The sequence below is a fragment of the Schistocerca nitens genome, chromosome 8 (assembly GCF_023898315.1).
Source record: "Schistocerca nitens isolate TAMUIC-IGC-003100 chromosome 8, iqSchNite1.1, whole genome shotgun sequence".
Classification (NCBI taxonomy): domain Eukaryota; kingdom Metazoa; phylum Arthropoda; class Insecta; order Orthoptera; family Acrididae; genus Schistocerca; species Schistocerca nitens.
Window position 1 is genome coordinate 541,739,064 of NC_064621.1, and position 19,999 is coordinate 541,759,062.

Below are 19,999 nucleotides of genomic sequence, written 5' to 3' on the forward strand. Positions count from 1 at the left end.
GTCAGACTCTTTGTTCTGTCTGACCAATAGCCCAACAAAGAGTCAAAGTTTATCAAAAATAGTTGAAAATTTCCCAATGGGGACCTGTACATGGCTACAGTTATAAAAGTGCCATTATTTAGTTAAAGCTTACATGCACGTACTTCTATAGGTTGCTCTATGCAAAAATTTTTAGTTTCCAAATTTTTCACACTAGGGCAGATTTAACATATATGGCAGCTGCTCCCCTCTCCATTGTGTCTCTACTTACGTTTGCTGAAAGGTCATATCCACCTACATTTACCATTTCCATATCTGTGACCATATGATGTTCAGACAGGCGTAGTACATCCATTCCACCCTCAGTTTCTAAATCTTCTAAACAAACAAGAAGCTCATCTACTTTGTTTTTTAATCCCCTGATTTCTGATGCAATATACTAACATTATTTTTCACTGTGCTTTTACATTACTCTTGTGGCATACTAACATTATTTTTCACTGTATTTTTATGAGAGTCTTGTGACTCACTGTACTGTTATGAGAATCTTGCGATATTTTAACATTTCTAGTACCTGCCTGTCTGAACTTTGCATTAAGCCTAATTTCAATCAATGTAGGATGATTGGACACTGATCTTAGCCTAAAAAAGTACTCCCATGAGTTTGTGCCCCCCACCCCCCTCCCCTCAAAAATTTTGCTATCATCCCAGCCAGTCTACCCTTCCCTTTCCTATTTAGATGCAGGCCATGTCTTGTAAAGTTCCACCTACCAATACCATCAACAGGAACCAAACCTATGCCTGACAAAGTAGCCACCCGAAGCAGCTGATCTAGCTCCATTTTGACCTTCCTGACAGAACTGTTCAGTTGGGGCCAATCATACCTCATGAAAGCAGGAACCAAGCCGACATGTGTATGGTTCGTTACAGATGCTATTTCTACCAGGTCACACTCAATATTGTACCCCTGATTCCTATCAATACTGTTTCCCACTCCACCCACTACCACAACATGATCCTGCTTTGTAAAACCCTTGCACAATGATCCTACATCCTCTATCACTTGGCTAAGACATGCACTGGGCTTGAAAATACTTGTGACTTGGTACCTGTCACTTAATATTTCCTGCAAGATCTAGCCCACACATCTTCCATGGCTACTACCTAACAACAGAACTTTCCTCCTACTTTCAACTTTTTTTGCAACAGTTGGTTTCCTAGTGAAAATCTGTTGAGTGCTGACTACACTTACATCTACTTGAGCCTCTTCCTTAGTTGACTGAAGTAACAAGGCATGTCTATTGTTTGTGCCAATGATGAAACTGTCAGATACTGTTCTCTTTCTGTGGCCCCTGTCTCCTGCTACCACTTCGCACCTGTCTTCACACTTCTCCCCCCTTAATCTCATCAGTTCCTCCATTTCAGCCTGAAGGGCTCTAATCTTCCCTTCCTGTTCTGCTATTTTCCTATCCCTTGAACATAATCTTCAATACCATGGAAGAGACCCATTTACTTCCCCAAATCCCATGCCACTACATTCACCCCAAAATAACCATCTGCCACAACAGGTGCACAGAACCCCAAAACTGACTTGTTATTCTGCTCACCCTTAGAACTTTCTGCTATCACCTCTCCTGCTCTAGCTGTTCCTTCTCAAAGGTACCCACATTTGTTTTGTTGCATCAGCTTTAACTGAAAAAAAGTGTCAGAGTAAGACTGCTTTCATTGACCCAGGTTTTTTTAAGAATAGTGTGCTGCATAATTGCGAAAATAAATAAGGAAATGTAACATAGTAGAATGCTAAAATGCTGTTAATCGCAAGTACCAGAAAAAAGGGAAACAAATTGGAAATAAGATGGATTTTGCAACAAATTATTCACATGTGACACAATGGTTTTATCAGTCAAGTATTTCTTAAATCAGGGAAACAGTTCACTTATATGAAGAACCATTTACTTGAAGAATAAATATTTTTGCATAGTTACATAACAACCCCATAATAGCATAGTACTTATTATAGTGCGATGAAAATGAATTTTGCAGACGAAAACTGATACCAAAAACCACATAATAAATGATTTAATAGCAGGTTTAGTAATTATTATATTCTTGGGGATGTAGTCCATATATGCAACTAAATAAAAGGCTATTTGTGTCTATGCCATATGTATTTCATTTATTTTTAATTATTAGACATCATGTATTGCAGGCCACTGTTAATACTTCATAAGAAAAGGAAGTAAGATGTGTGTGGCATCGAAACAAATAGCCTTGTATTTAGTTCCACGAATGGAACGTATCTCCCAAAAAATTATTAATGATAATATAGATGCATCTAAAAATGACAGAAAACATAAAATTAACATCAAGTTTTCATTGAAAGTGAGTGACTAATTTATAGCTTGGGTACTGTTGCCTCTGTATTCATCAGGTACATCAACAAATCATCTTTCGTACACTGTCCTTTCTGCCACATATACTCAAATAACTATTGAACATGTTCATACACAATCTATTTGTGTCCAGCGATCTCCTTACGGACAATCAGGTGTCTTCAATTTCCACAAAACCACCTTCACCACAAAGTTGTTCACTTTCTTCCGCACACTTTTCTCTATGACAGCTTTTCCAATCTACTAATGTCTTCTCTATTACATGCAATTATTCTGCAGTAAGAAAGTTCCTACAATGTTTAACCCTTACGTATTTGACTTACAAAATTTTTATGAGATTTACATTGTTTCACACAAACAGAGCATCATTAAAAAAAAATCCTGCAGTTAACTCTCTCTCTCTCTCTCTCTCTCTCTCTCTAGCCTTTTACCTGCACCTTTGCCTGCATATAAATGTCCCTCTTTCCTTTCTACCAGCCCACTACTCTCTCTATCTTCCTGTGTCCCTCTACACCACCCCCACCTCACCCCTCTCTGTCTGTGCCCTCCTCCTCTCTGCAAATATCGCATTAGAACGTATTCCGATGCTACTCACAGAAAACATCAATCGTGCAAGGTGGCCTAGATTTCTGGTGTTAGCAACTATTTTTCAACTCCTCCCTCATGCCTATGGATCATGGTGGTATTTACCCCCCACAGTACTTATTTATAGACGATAAATAGTGTGTGTACCAAATTTGGTTGAAATCTGTCCCATGCTTTAGGAATAGATATGGAACATGAACATGTGTACATACATTCATATATAACAGAGAGAAACATGCCACTTGGGAAAAATATACCACGTGGGAAAAATATATCTAAAAACAAAGATGATGTGACTTACCGAACGAAAGTGCTGGCAGGTCGATAGACACACAAACAAACACAAACATACACACAAACAAACACAAACATACACACAAAATTCAAGCTTTCACAACCAACGGTTGCTTCGTCAGGAAAGAGGGAAGGAGAGGGAAAGATGAAAGGATGTGGGTTTTAAGGGAGAGGGCAAAGATGTTGTTGAAAGACAGGTGAGGTATGAGCGGCGGCAAATTGAAATTAGCGGAGATTGAGGCCTGGCGGATAACGAGAAGAGAGGATATACTGAAGGGCAAGTTCCCATCTCCGGAGTTCTGACAGGTTGGTGTTAGTGGGAAGTATCCAGATAATCCGGATGGTGTAACACTGTGCCAAGATGTGCGTGCTGGCCGTGCACCAAGGCATGTTTAGCCACAGGGTGATCCTCATTACCAACAAACACTGTCTGCCTGTGTCCATTCATGCGAATGGACAGTTTGTTGCTGGTCATTCCCACATAGAAAGCTTCACAGTGTAGGCAGGTCAGTTGGTAAATCACGTGGGTGCTTTCACACGTGGCTCTGCCTTTGATCGTGAACAACTTCCGGGTTACAGGACTGGAGTAGGTGGTGGTGGGAGGGTGCATGGGACAGGTTTTACACCGGGGGCGGTTACAAGGGTAGGAGCCAGAGGGTATATAGGGAAACATTTCACCTGGGAAAAATATATCTAAAAACAAAGATTCTGTAACTTACCAAACGAAAGCGTTGGTATGTTGATAGAGACAATAACAAACACACACACACACACACACACACACACACACACACACACACACACACACACACACAGCCAGCCATTTTTAACATTTACTATCTGGAAAAGCATTTGGGGGAATGGGGGTTGGAAAACCATGTAGCTACCATTTTGGGGTAGCAGGAAGGGATGGATAAAGCTGCAGTAGCAGAAAATGAAAAAATTCGCGTCAACAAACACAAGTAATTCATACCAGTCAGTCACAACAACCAATATTCTGCATTTCAGAGGAAATCATTAATAGTATTTCACTATGAAAGTGCCAGTGGTAACCAAAATGTCCACATAATACAACTAATTTGAGTATGTCCCTGGCCAGAGGCACAGTTCCCTATTTTCTACCAATTAAGTTGTATCAGCCTGTCACCATTATAAATATTCTGTAGTTTAAATGTGCTCTTAAACTTCCACGTAATACTGCGAACAATAGCAGCCTGTGGTCCACTCCATAATAAAGTTATTTTTCAATGACTTGCGTAAGTTGAGACTTAACAAGAAGAAGTAGTCCTTTATGTTAATGCAAAGTCATAGTGGAACTAAAACTGCATGCGATAATTATGTTGGGTATTTTTATTCAGGTGAAGTTGGAAATGCTTCGAAGATGAATCTTGTTCTTCAGCTGATGACTGGTGTAACATTGGCTGGCTTAGCTGAAGGCATGGCTCTTGCTGATCGGGCGGGGCTCCAGCAGAAAGATGTGCTTGAAGTATTAGAACTTACTTCCTTGGCGTGTCCAACCCTAGTTGACAAGGGTCGAGGTAATTAAAACAAATTTTATATTAAAAAATTAATACTTCTCTCATTTGTATCTTTTTAACATGACCTAATTTTCATAGCAGCAAAAGGAAATATTTTTCTACAAATTAGATTTTTTACACCATCATATATAATTAGACAAGTTGTCATTTTTTTGTTAACATTCTCAGAGAACATATTAAAAATAATAAAAACTATAGAATTATGTATTTGCTTTTAGAATCCTCTTTACTTTTCAAATGGCAAAGAAAATTCCCTCAGAGGATAACTCAGTACAAATAGGCAGAGAAATTTTGGGTGTAGATTGTGGTCATAGTCATGAACAGAAGTACTCTGGAGGAGCAGAGGACAACACGTAAAATTAATAACATAAAGAAATGCAGATTGCCACAGAATGAAAGGCAATTGTATGAAGCACCGGAATCACATTAGTTAGTAACTAAGATTAAAGTGATATCAGTTGGTAGGATATATACTGTATAGTGGATGGACAAAAATTAATAGGTTTTAGTTTGTGCTTGTAATTTCGTCATTGCAAAATTACCAATTGTACTAAAATGTTAGGACTTGTTCATGATTTTTTGCATTGATATCAACCAGTTGCGTCATAGAAAGAAGATCGGTTGTTAAACGTGATATCAGAATACGTGTTTCTGAAAATTATGTGAATTGAAAATTGGAGTGACAATCTTGTAACTTTTAATCTTGTTGTTTCATAGTGATAGAAGAGATGGAGATGACAGGTGCTAAATATCTTATTAACGGAGAATAAAAACTATTTCTGTGCCTGAGATATAATGGAGAGTGAAGACCAGCTTCCTCACTTTTGACTTACGATCTTGTCTGTAGTATCACTGCTTCATTTGTGTAAGAATGATGGTAGTCCCGCTTCTCCTGTTAACTGATTTAGGCAGTGGTAAAAGGGCGCATATCCATCTAACATTGTCTAAATCAGCAATGGACTGGAGCAGGGATGTCACCATTCGTCGGCAAATGAAGCAGTAGTAATACAGATATAATTTAAAGTCAAAACTGAGGGAATTGGATCTGCAATACTTATACTTCTCAAGTACAGATTTATTCCTTGTTTTTGTTACTGTTGTTGTTCTTGGGGTTATTAATGTCAAAATAGTTGTATTTATTATGTTTCATTAAGTGCAACCATTTCAAAACACGAAAGGCTTCATCCTCTGGTTTGCAAATTGATGATTGGTGTGTTACACATCAGGTCATCATCGCACAACACCTATACATCACACAGTATGATATACAGTATCGTATACATGAGGTACCTAGAAGCTGTCTCATGACGACCTGATACCTTTCCAAGTGTGTAATACATAGAACAACATGCTATGTACCCAAGGAAATAATCTTGTACTTTGAAAGGGATTGTAGGTAATGAAAATAGCGATTAATACATTTGGTTGAACATAAAGAATAGTAATTACAGGGAATAAATAGTCCTTAGCTGTTGCAGTTTATTAATGAAAAAGCAAAAGACAAGTCTTTCCTGGTGGTGGTGTTGGAATAGCAATGATGATACAAACACAGCCAACTTGGGCTTTGATAAATAATGTGCAGATGTACAATTTTTATATGCAGATCGTAAAGCACAATAAATAAAAATTTTATGAAAGATGCTGGAAATTCTTGCATGGAATACAAATTAGGGAAGGATTAAGGGTAGCAACTCACAGTCTATTTCATGTCAACAGGCTCAAAAGGAGATTGAAATTATTGTTAAACTTGTGGACAGTGTCCATCGTCAAAGTTAACTGGTAAAAACACTTTGTGGGTATAGTGACAACAGTGTTATATGTTTGTTTCAGTTCTGGTTTTTGTGTGTTGTGAGGAGCTTTGGTGGTTTTGGTGTATGGAAGAGGTGGCAAGAGAGAGTCTGTGTGTTGTGAGGGGTTGATGGGAGGTTTATTATAGCAGGATAGTTCCTGTTGTGCTGTGGTAATGTAAGACAGGAGTAGGATAACAGGAAGTTAGATAACTTTTGGAAACGGTATGTGGAATGGTTTTCCAGTTGTTCATGACAAAGATTTTCAGTTTGGAAGTTGGATTGTGGGCAGTTAGGAAAACATAATAAGAGTGTCTTACAGAGAGGCTGAGGTAGTTCAGGGATGCCTGTGTCATGGGAATTTGTTCTTATAGTGCTAGTTTTATGGGGGGATGGGCCTCAGATGAGCCAGAGAACTGGGAGGTGGTTGTTGGAAGGAGGGGCGACATCTGCGGAAGGGGTTACTTGGGGCAGTAGCATCAGCACCAGCACCTGGAGGTGAGGGGCGGGAGGTGAGATTTCATGTGTTAGGCAACATTTCAGGAAAGAGGCAAGAGACTTTGTTACAACTATGAATAGGTATGCTTCTCTGAATTGATGGATAAAGCAGAAATTAATACCAATGGAATTTAGTTATAAGGTGAGAGAAAAAATGTGGATAAATGCTGTGTGGAAAAACTGAGATAATCATTGGAGGTAAATGTGAAATAAAAAAAAAATGGTGCAGACATGGGAAATGAACAAATAAAGGTGGTGACAGTAAAAAAGACCTGTGGACAATCCCCCCCCCCCCCCCTCCGAGCGCGTGCACGCACACACGTGCAGGGGGGGGGGGGGGAAGGATTGTTTATTATGCTTCCTTGGATAACTTGAGAACTGTGGCTTCTAGCAAAAATGTTTCTCAGTGCAAAATTAAACTACATTATATTTTCTACAAATAAGGTGCTATTCATGTTTTACTAGGACTAACACATTTCGTGTTACAGGGGATGACAAAAATCACAGATTATTAAAAATAGTGTTTTAATGGTATGAAATTACTGTGTACTGTTAAATGAAGAGCTTACTCACACTTTCCACAGTTATTACCGACTCTACCTACACCACTACATCACAAGAAGTGACTACAAGGTGTTCCACAAAGTTATACCAGCCCTGTGCAGGTCTTACAAATCAATGGTGATGCAACGTGCACACACATTTTGGGTGGCTGCATTAAAACGACATGAAATACATATAAGATTTGCTAATGAAATACAAATAAGATTACTAATAATACTGACAGAAGAAAGCATGAGGACAAGATCTCTGCTCACTGTTCTACACTGCTAGAGGGCAAATTGATCCTTAGTCATCCATTACAGCAGATGCAGCATTCCTCTAGGAAGGGCAACTTCCGCACCACGAACACTGCTCTCTTTTCATTTTGTAGACAGCATATGCCTCACCAGCGTTTCCTGTCCAATTCTGTTATGGACAAAATAAATCCACTGAGCTCATTTTTATATAGTGCTATTGTTTTCAGTTTATTAAGTGCGTAGTTTTTTGCAGTTGTTACATGAGCTTTTATATAAAATGCTTACCTATAAACCATGGCTGAGAAGTGTACAATATGTAGTTGCGATATTTTCAGTGACCTTTGTAGTGTTGGTGGAAAGAATTGGTAAATATGGCACCTTGCTGCTATCTCTGCCATTGACAGCATATTGTAAGGCCATGTTACTTTGTTGTAGTCACTTGGTGGTGAATTAAGCTTTTTAGTTGCTTCTTGTGATGTAGTGGTGTAGATAGTGTGGGGAATTGCCTGCTTGCTCTTTGGTTTGCAAACCTATGAAGGAGGAAAGTGCAAGACTGCAATCGAGTGACCTACCTTACCTTGTGCTATTACCCCCAATACAAAATATTGTAGTTTAATCAGTTATTTTATATTTTAAAATTTTGAGAAACAAATGTTTTTGATGAATTCATCTATCAGATTCCATAAATGTTTTAATTTTTTCAGTTGAACTTAAACCCAAAATTTAAGTCTTATTAATGAAGTCACTTTCCACAACGTTATACGCAATATTTTCAGGTTCAGGACCTTACTTCCAAATCAGTTTTTCTTTAAAGTATATGTCCTAAGTAAATGTGAACAGACTAGGACAAAATTTGCAGTTATTAAATTTTTTTCTGTGGTCATAAAGTACCTATAGCTGGGTAATACACATAATAAAAAAGTGTAGATACTGCTAAGAGTGTTCTAAAAGATGTTTTCACCTTCTTGACTATACTTACATATCAGTACCTCTTTAAAGCTGTTGTTTATATAAGCCATCAACAGCTAACGATTTTTTAAAGGGGGATATGAAGTACTCGCCTTTTGTAATGTGCACTGTGGAAAATTTGTTGCTGTTGCTAGGATTAATATGGTCCTACTGCACTTAGATGTGATAAAATCATTTAATACGAGGGTAAGTCAATTATTATCTGCAAAGTAGTTATAAAATTTTATTGTAATCAAATAGGAACCTTACAAGAACGTCATTTTTCGACATAGTCTCATTGTGGTTCAACGCACTTTGTCCATCGTTGTACAAGCTTCCTGATGCCCTCATAAAAAAAGGTTTTCGGTTGAGCTGCGAGCCAGGAATGCACCGCTTCTTTCACTGCTTCGTCTGAGGCAAATCAACGGCCCCTTAATGCCTGTTTGAGTGGACCAAACAAGTGATAGTCAGAAAGGGCAAGATCATGGAGGATGATCCAGTACTTCAAATTTGAGTTTCTGTAGCATTTCAGCATTTGGGCAGCAGTATGCAGTCAGGTATTGCCGTGCAACAACACAACACCTTTTGACAGCAATCCTCAACATTTGCTTTGAATTGCAGGCTTTAGCCTGGCACTAAGCATCTCAGTGTAATGTACACTGTTTATTGTTGTGTGCATTTCCCCATAATGTTCCATTGCTGAACTTTGTGCATCCCAAAAAAACTGTAAGCATCACTTTTCCTGCGGACGGTTGGGTCGTGAACTTTTTCTTGCACGGCGAATTTGGATGTTTCCCTTCCATACTCTGCTGTTTACTCTCCGGCTCGTAATGATGGATCCATGTTTCATTACCACTAATGATCCTGCCTAAGAAGTTGTCCCTTTCATTACCGTAGGGATCCAAATGTTTTTGCAGATGTCTAAACGTGTTTGTTTATGCAACAGTGTGAGTTGTTTGGGGACCCATCTTGCACAAACTTTATGAAACCCAAGTCTGTTGTGGATGATTCTGTAGGCAGAACCACAACCAATTTGCAGACGATGTGCCACTTCGTCAATAGTTAACCGTCTGTCTAAGAGAATCATATCCTGTGAATGCTCAGTGGTTTCTTCATTTGTGGCGGTAAACGGTCGTCCGGCTCCTTCATCGTGCATAACACTTGTGCGACCATTTCGGAATTTTTCAATCCATTCGTAGACATTCCATTGTGGCAAAACACTATTCCTGTACTGTACCGAAAGTCTTCGATGAATTTCAACCCCTGATACGCCTTCCGACCACAAAAAACGGATCACTGAATGTTGCTCTTCTTTGGTGCAAATAGACAGCAGAGCAGCCATGATTAACAACAGAACAGCGATAAATAAACTAACCTAGTAGCTTGAAAATTGCAAGGATGTAACAGCAAATAAACAAAGCATGCCTCATCAACGTAAGATGACAGTACTACCAAAATAAACAGTAATTAACTAAATTGCAGATAATAATTGACTTATCCTCCTAATTGTTCTTAACCCAATTTATTTAACAGTAAATTGTAATTTTGTACAATTAACACACACAATTTTTTAATCATATGTGATTTTTCCATCACCTACGACATAAGAAGTATTGGTCTTAAAAGGAAGAATGAATAGGGTCTTTTTAATAGGAAATTTACTGTAGTTTAATTTACTACTGGGAGCCTTTTTTGCAAGAAGCCATAGTTTTTGAGTTATTGAAGGAATAAAAAATTAAAAAAAACTTTCTTGGTCTTCATTTACAAGGGTTTTTGCAAAATACTTCCAATTGGACATTCATGGGGGGGGGGCGGCGGCATGTCCTTAAACTTTGTAAAATATTTCTTGACTACCTCGTCAAACACTGTTGGTGTATGATGCTGATCTGTTACTGGTTTGCTTACAAGTACTTCATCACTAAAAATATTCTTCATGTCTGGATCAACAAAAATTCCTAGTTTCAGTTTTGTTTCTGATAATGCACAAAGTTTTCACAAATCCATTTAAAACACCTTCTTTCTTTAGACAAGCCATCTGATATTGTTTCATTAACCTCCTACCTTAATCTGAAGTGATTGTGTGAGAAATTCCTTTAGAACAACTGAACGTTGCTGAACCATATTTTTGCAGTCATGCATTTTTTAATCCAGTCCTGGCTTCTGTCAGAGCTGTCACATTCACATAAAAGTTTTAGATATTTTGTTAACATTGCTTTTGTCCAGAAAATATGGAAATAATGATTTATCAATAATCATTGTGCTTCAGTTGTGTGAGAATAGAAATTCTTATAGCATTCTCTCAGTAGCATGGGAAGCTCTACAAATAGTTATGCAAATGATCTCTCTCTCTCTGTGCCACAAAGGAGTAGTTCCATTGTCAATATTTTTTTTCCTCTTGACTTAGTCTAGTGATTATGATAAAACCTGAGATGTAAGTCTCTGACTGTCGATTTCAATTTGGCTTTTGTGAATATCCCAGGCTCTTGCAGTGTCTTGAAAGTCCTCACGAGAATCAAAGCTAGTCTTCTCAAGAGGATCTATAAATGCTTTTGATCTCACTTTTATGCCAAAATATGCATAATACACTTTCTTCATAGATGTTGCTGTTTCTTGGAAATGAAGCCTCAGATATGCAACAAAAGTTATCAGGCAAAGGTAGATACAGCAATCGGTTGCAACAAATAAAAAGTAATGTTATAGTTTTCATTATATAGCCACGTCTTGTGATTTCTTTTTAGTAAAATCAGCATCCAAAATTCTATGGGAATCAACTATTCTCTTAGAGTGTTGTTGTTGTGGTCTTCAGTCCTGAGACTGGTTTGATGCAGCTCTCCATGCTACTCTATCCTGTGCAAGCTTCTTCATCTCCCAGTACCTACTGCTACCTACATCCTTCTGAATCTGCTTAGTGTATTCATCTCTTGGTCTCCCTCTACGATTTTTACCCTCCACGCTGCCCTCCAATGCTAAATTTGTGATCCCTTGATGCCTCAAAACATGTCCTACCAACCGATCCTTCTTCTAGTCTAGTTGTGCCACAAACTTCTCTTCTCTCCAATCCTATTCAATACCTCCTCATTAGTTACGTGATCTACCCACCTTATCTTCAGCATTCTTCTGTAGCACCACATTTCGAAAGCTTCTATTCTCTTCTTGTCCAAACTGGTTATCATCCATGTTTCACTTCCATACATGGCTACACTCCATACAAATACTTTCATAAACGACTTCCTGACACTTAAATCTATACTCGATGTTAACAAATTTCTCTTCTTCAGAAACGATTTCCTTGCCATTGCCAGTCTACATTTTATATCCTCTCTACTTCGACCATCATCAGTTATTTTGCTCCCCAAATAGCAAAACTCCTTTACTACTTTATGTGTGTCATTTCCTAATCTAATCCCCTCAGCATCACCCGATTTAATTTGACTACATTCCATTATCTTCGTTTTGCTTTTGTTGATGTTCATCTTATATCCTCCTTTCAAGACACTGTCCATTCCGTTCAACTGCTCTTCCAAGTCTTTTGCTGTCTCTGACAGAATTACAATGTCATCGGCGAACCTAAAAGTTTTTACTTCTTCTCCATGAGTTTTAATACCTACTCCGAATTTTTCTTTTGTTTCCTTTACTGCTTGCTCAATATACCGATTGAATAACATCGGGGAGAGGCTACAACCCTGTCTCACTCCTTTCCCAACCACTGCTTCCCTTTCATGCCCCTCGACTCTTATAACTGCCATCTGGTTTCTGTACAAATTGTAAATAGCCTTTCGCTCCCTGTATTTTACCCCTGCCACCTTCAGAATTTGAAAGAGAGTATTCCAGTTAACGTTGTCAAAAGCTTTCTCTAAGTCTACAAATGCTAGAAACGTAGGTTTGCCTTTTCTTAATCTTTCTTCTAAGATAAGTCGTAAGGTTAGTATTGCCTCACGTGTTCCAACATTTCTACGGAATCCAAACTGATCTTCCCCGAGATCCGCTTCTACCAGTTTTTCCATTCGTCTGTAAAGAATTCGCGTTAGTATTTTGCAGCTGTGACTTATTAAACTGATAGTTCGGTAATTTTCACATCTGTCAACACCTGCTTTCTTTGGGATTGGAATTATTATATTCTTCTTGAAGTCTGAGGGTATTTCGCCTGTCTCATACATCTTGCTCACCAGATGGTAGAGTTTTGTCATGATTGGCTCTCCCAAGGCCATCAGTAGTTCTAATGGAATATTGTCTACTCCCGGGGCCTTGTTTTGACTCGGGTCTTTCAGTGCTCTGTCAAACTCTTCACGCAGTATCTTATCTCCCATTTCATCTTCATTTACATCCTCTTCCATTTCCATAATATTGTCCTTAAGTACATCGCCCTTGTATAAACCCTCTATATACTCCTTCCACCTTTCTGCCTTCCCTTCTTTGCTTAGAACTGGGTTGCCATCTGAGCTCTTGATATTCATACAAGTGGTTCTCTTCTCTCCAAAGGTCTCTTTAATTTTCCTATAGGCAGTATTTATCTTACCCCTAGTGAGACAAGCCTCTACATCCTTACATTTGTCCTCTAGCCATCCCTGCTTAGCCATTTTGCACTTCCTGTCGATCTCATTTTTGAGACGTTTGTATTTCTTCTTGCCTGCTTCATTTACTGCATTTTTATATTTTCTCCTTTCATCAATTAAATTCAATATTTCTTCTGTTACCCAAGGATTTCTATTAGCCCTCGTCTTTTTACCTACTTGATCCTCTGCTGCCTTCACTACTTCATCCCTCAGAGCTACCCATTCTTCTTCGACTGTATTTCTTTCCCCCGTTCCTGTCAATTGTTCCCTTATGCTCTCCCTGAAACTCTCTACAACCTCTGGTTCTTTCAGTTTATCCAGGTCCCATCTCCTTAAATTCCCACCTTTTTGCAGTTTCTTCAGTTTCAATCTGCAGTTCATAACCAATAGATTGTGGTCAGAATCCACATTTGCCCCTGGAAATGTCTTACAATTTAAAACCTGGTTCCTAAATCTCTGTCTTACCATTATATAATCTATCTGATACCTTTTAGTATCTCCAGGATTCTTCCAGGTATACAACCTTCTTTTATGATTCTTGAACCAAGTGTTAGCTATGATTAAGTTATGCTCTGTGCAAAATTCTACAAGGCGGCTTCCTCTTTCATTTCTTCCCCCCAATCCATATTCACCTACTATGTTTCCTTCTCTCCCTTTTCCTTTTGACGAATTCCAGTCACCCATGACTATTAAATTTTCGTCTCCCTTCACTACCTGAATAATTTCTTTTATCTCGTCATACATTTCATCAATTTCTTCATCATCTGCAGAGCTAGTTGGCATATAAACTTGTACTACTGTAGTAGGCATGGGCTTCGTGTCTATCTTGGCCACAATAATGCGTTCACTATGCTGTTTGTAGTAGTTAACCCGGACTCTTATTTTTTTATTCATTATTAAACCTACTCCTGCATTACCCCTATTTGATTTTGTATTTATAACCCTGTAATCACCAGACCAAAAGTCTTGTTCCTCCTGCCACCGAACTTCACTAATTCCCACTATATCTAACTTTAACCTATCCATTTCCCTTTTTAAATTTTCTAACCTACCTGCCCGATTAAGGGATCTGACATTCCACGCTCCGATCCGTAGAACGCCAGTTTTCTTTCTCCTGATAACGACGTCCTCTTGAGTAGTCCCCGCCCGGAGATCCGAATGGGGGACTATTTTAGCTCCGGAATATTTTACCCAAGAGGACGCCATCATCATTTAATCATACAGTAAAGCTGCATGTCCTCGGGAAAAATTACGGCTGTAGTTTCCCCTTGCTTTCAGCCGTTTGCAGTACCAGCACAGCAAGGCCGTTTTGGTTAATGTTACAAGGCCAGATCAGTCAATCATCCAGACTGTTGCCCCTGCAACTACTTAAAAGGCTGTTGCCCCTCTTCAGGAACCACATGTTTGTCTGGCCTCTCAACAGATACCCCTCCGTTGTGGTTGCACCTACGGTACGGCCATCTGTATCGCTGAGGCACGCAAGCCTCCCCACCAACGGCAAGGCCCATGGTTCATGGGGGGGTCTCTTAGAGTAAATGAAGAAAAATGTGAACCAACTTCTAACACTGATCGATAATATGCTGTAAAAATTCAAAAGCATGAGATCCAATGATGACAGTGTAGCTCTGTCAAAACCGGTCATCCAATAAAACGCTCTTTTAGCGATCTTGGCTTGTGAAGTTTTCTTCAGTTACCATACACTGCAAATTGCCCCCAGAGTGAACAAGTCAGAAATGTATATTATCATTTTCATAAGTTTATCCACTACAGGCCTGTATTATACATAAAATTGATGCAAAAAGGTGCAGTGAGAAAGAAAGCTGGGTTTGGGTTGTTCATAACAACTTGTGAATCAGTTCATAATGTGTTAACATTACACTGGGTATGGTGCCAGTGAAAGTGTACTAAAGAAATCACTGGCCTGAAAAATTTGCTTTATCCAGAGATAAGTGATGGAGTTTGTGTATACACATTTCCCAAACACACACCAAAAAAACAAGGTTTGGATTTGAAAACATCTGAAATAAGAGTCAGATGTTATACATGAACTTTATCAGAAATAACGTTTTCGAATAAGAGATCGCTCTACTTACTAAGTGAGGTGCTGCATTGTATGAACATCATGTAGTATTTATTGTGTGTGCTTTGTGTTGGTGGAAACTATCATTTGCAATTTTACAAAATTCTTACAGAAGTAAAGTCTAAGATTTGTACTGTTCATGTCTTTGAATCAGTTACTGATTGCTTTAAATAACTTTCATTTTCAGCCATTATAGATGGTTCTTTCCCTACGCATTTACCTCTGGAACATATGCAGAAGGACCTAAAACTTTCTCTAATCATGGGTGACCAGTTGGAGCAACCGCTGCCGCTGACTGCGTCAACCAATGAACTTTTCAAGCACGCGAAAAGGCTTGGATACGGTTCACATGATGCATCTGCAGTCTACATCCGTGCACGATTTTGAAAATTTGTTAAATAGATGACTGCTGTTTTATACAATGGTTTCTTCAGGGTCGTGGAAAGAGGCTCTATATACTTTTACAAATAGTGTTGAATTATGACATATTCCACATGATCATGACAGTGCTGCAGCCCATTTATCACTGAATAGTATTGACCAGAAATATTTTTGAAGTGGTTACATAAATGAACTGACACTTTGAAATCTGTGTAATTACTGTAACCCGATTTGTTTTATCAGTGATGAATTTTTGTCAGGCTGCTTTAATACTGGTAATTTAATACCAAACAATTCTACTGCCACCTTTGGTGGATGAAGGAAAAATTATCTTGAAAAAATAGTTTTATTTTTTAGTAATGCAAGAGTGCAATTATGAAACAGAGACTTCTGTGCTTTAAATATGACTTTCGAGAGAGCTGATATCATTCACAGAATAATGTATAGAATCTTGTATGGATACATTTCACAAATAAATTTTTATTAAAATAACAGAGAAGGTGCATTGTTGTGACTTTTTATTTTTCCACATATTCTGTCTTGAGAGAATTTTATCTTATATGAAGAGATTCATGACTGAAAACAGCTTTCACAATATTTTGTTACGTTTTTCAGAATTGCAGTATTTTGTGATTTGGACAGATTAGATGTACTTATAGATGTACATAATACTTGTACATCCTGTTAGTTTTTCTGTCTGGCACACAAAGATAAGTTTGTTTAACACCCCTCCCCTTAAAAAAATACTGCATAACTTTCTTATGTGTGATAAATGTATGTACTTTAGCCTTCCGTGCTGTTATTGCATGTTAAACAGAATTTTTCGTGAATATACTTGAATACATACTACATTTGTCTCTTTGGTGTAATGCATGATGGATTTGAAGGATCAAGTTGAATCAATATTGTGCTGTTTACACTTATTGTGCATTTATATTTTATTTCTCTCAAGTTAGACATAAAATTTAAGTAAAATAAGGAACAATTATTTGTGCAATTAGTTTGTTACTGAAACTTTTGTTCAAAGGAGTCAAAATACAAGCAACTTGTAGATAAAAAGAATTTAAAAATTATTGTCTGAAGTAATGATACTATGAGCTGTTTCGTAACCACTGTTTCACGTTTTTCTGTAACCTGTGCATAGACTACTCTTTTGTATTTTGTACCTCAATTGAAGAATTATTATGGTTGGGGGAAGGGCAGTTTTATTAATTTTGCCATCCATTCTTTGTTGCATATGAAACTGTAGGTTGATTTTTTTTCCTTTCTTCTTATTGTTACTTAACAGACAGTAAAAACCCGAAGATATCATGTTTTGGCTCTCATTTGTGATGTTAGAAAGGCAGACTCTTTCATTATATCGCACACAGCTGCTTATCCTGTAAACAAATGTGTACAAGTGTCTTAAACTGAAATAATGGCTTGAGACACTACTACATTTTGATTTTAGAGAAGTAACAGGAAATTACATTTTTATGCACAGTTGGCTGTAGTTCATTTGGCTAACACCTCTACAACCATTGCCTGCAGTACATAACCAAGACTCGAAGATGTCCAGCCCATAATGCAGTCTTCATACATCTAAAAGTATGGTTCTTATGGAAATTACATATTTTTGGGTAATCAGATGAAAAAGCCAGTGCGCTAAGTGGATTTAGATTATCTATGGCACGTGCAATGTGGGTTGACAGTTTTTAAAAACCTGTTTTCAGGCCGTGATTGTGAATGTTTAAAGCACCCGGATTTTCTTTCATACACTTGCTGTAAATGAGGGCAGAAGTAATTCTGATCTTCCATTTTTGTGAAGTGTGCAATTAAGTAACAGACCGCAACTCGAAAAGGTGAACTTGATGGGAAGAGAGCAATACACAACAGAGATGAAAGTTTCAAGTGGTTCTTTATGGAAGTTGTTGAATAATTAGATTGACAAAGATATATAGTGAAGGCAACACTTAATTCGGGGAATGGAAATTTTCGTATGTGTTAGTTGGCAACCATGTGAAGAGTGTGTGTCATTTTTTTATTAATTTATATGTAAACATAACACCTAAGATCCTATGATGTGTGTCCATTCAGAGAAAATACTTTTGAAGATGAGCATTGTGTGATCTGTGTACAACTGGCAAAAATATTCTCTATGACGAAGAAACAGTATGGTAGTAATTGCATGAATGAGACAAGTTTTAAATGTTGTTGGAAAAAGCTTAAAATTAACTGCAAAAGCATGTGTGAAAAGCCCTGCTGGTGGTGAGGAGTAGCAATACCAATATTGGCGTTGCCGAATGATATTGATTCTCTTATCCGAGAAGACTGACTACTTGGAACTAAAAAAATTGCTGAAAATTTCAATTACATGTTGGTGAAAACAAATTGAACTGCTGTAAGACTTGTGCAAGGTGGGCTCCTACGGAGCTGTCCATTCCTCTCAAAGAAAAGTGTTGACATCTGCACCAGGCTCAAAAATCACTTCGGTAGTGAAGTTGTTAAATTTTTGGACAGGTTTTTAACCCGTTATGAAACTTTGACAAAGCATTTTGAGCCTTAGCACAAATGTACAGTGGAAACACCCTGAATCAATTGTGTGTATAAGAAAGACATTCAAAGCAACTGTTTCCCCTTAAAATAAAACTGTGCTCTATATGCATATGATTACTTGTGGGCCTGACAGATAACAGTCAAACCTGCACTGAAGAAGAAATGTTTGGGATCATAAATGAAAGGTATGCTGCATCTTAAAGACAACGTTCAACATCATACAGCACAAGTAATGCTCATGCTGGAAGTGATGCTCCTATGCCATCCTCCGCACAACCCCAACCTTGCTTCTTTTTATAATTATCTACATTGGTGTCCAAAATTAAAGTAATAAACGGAAATTTTGCAAGATTGTGTTTATTTTTCCACAAAAGTGTGCAAACAGATGATAACAACATAAAGAATACAGAACATAAACAACTGCAAAATGCGTAATAGTTGACAAAAGTATTCTTAGTTTTTTCCAACTTAACAGATTTGCGCACACATTGTGACAACTGATTAGTGTGCTCAATATGGGGTGCGACCACCTCTGGTAGCAATACAGGCCTGAAAGTGACGGGGCATGCTGTGAATGATGTAATCAGTTTCGTGTTGAGGCAATAATGTCCATTCTGCCTGCAGAGCTGCTCGCAGTCTTGGAGAGTGGTTGGTGGATGCTGACGTGATGCAAGCCCTTCCCTTGTGCATTCCATACTTGCTCAATGGGATTCAGATCGGGAGAGCAAGCAGGTCACACCATGCATGCAGTGTCTTCAGTTTCCAAGAAAACATCAACCACCCGTACTCTGTGAGGTCGAACATTATTTTCTATCCTGAGTGGCCGAGCGGTTCTAGGCGCTTCAGTCTGGAACCGCGCAGCCGCTACTGTCGCAGGTTTGAATCCTGCCTCGGGCATGGATGTGTGTGATGTCCTTAGGTTAGTTAGGTTTAATTAGTTCTAAGTTCTAGGGGACTGATGACCTCAGATGTTAAGTCCCATAGTGCTCAGAGCCATTTGAACCATTATTTTCCATCAGTTCAAAGTCTGGGCTGACAGCACCTCGCCATTACTACAGGTGAGGTCCCAAGATGTCGTCACGATACCTGACAGCAGTTAAACAAACTAATGATGACTGGTCGAAGTAAAAGTCTTTCTGGGTGTTGACGTTAGGGATCCTCCTTGATATAGATCTCTTTTCACAATGTTTGGGTCCCAAAATCCTGTTCTACATTGCCTCCAGATGCGAATCCTTTAAAAATCACTCTCCAGATTAAATCGGGACTCACCTGTGAAAAGAACATTGGCTTACTGTTCTACTGTCCAGCTGATGACTCCACTCAGGACATTCCCTTCTGTGAAGACGCATCAGTCAGTCAGATAAAGTTGCCTCATTGTGCAGTAATTGCTCATTCTGGCAACACAACCCTAATGAGGTTTGCTGCCAGAAATCAACTGCAGTTCGATATCATCAGTAATGTTCATTAATATAGTATTAAAAGGAGAAAAGGCTTAAAATATCTACCACTAATGTTAACTAATTCTCCCATCACTTCTTGGTTGAACAGCTTCATAATAATTAATGAAAGACACAAAAATTACAGATGTTCTACAGTATTAATTTATTTTGTTAACTAGTTTTAGGCTT

The 19,999-nt window shown here is 38.3% G+C and overlaps 1 protein-coding gene across 1 annotated transcript in view; it reads left to right on the top strand.

Moving 5' to 3' along the window:
* Positions 1–16,307, top strand: part of LOC126199066 (putative oxidoreductase GLYR1 homolog) — a 292,423-nt gene extending 276,116 nt beyond the window's left edge. Inside the window, exons 11-12 of the mRNA XM_049935779.1 lie at positions 4,610–4,789; positions 15,643–16,307. Of these exons, the coding sequence (XP_049791736.1) occupies positions 4,610–4,789; positions 15,643–15,842 (380 nt within the window). The 3' untranslated portion in view covers positions 15,843–16,307. The remainder of the gene's footprint in view (positions 1–4,609; positions 4,790–15,642) is intronic.
* Positions 16,308–19,999: the final 3,692 nt, after the last annotated feature.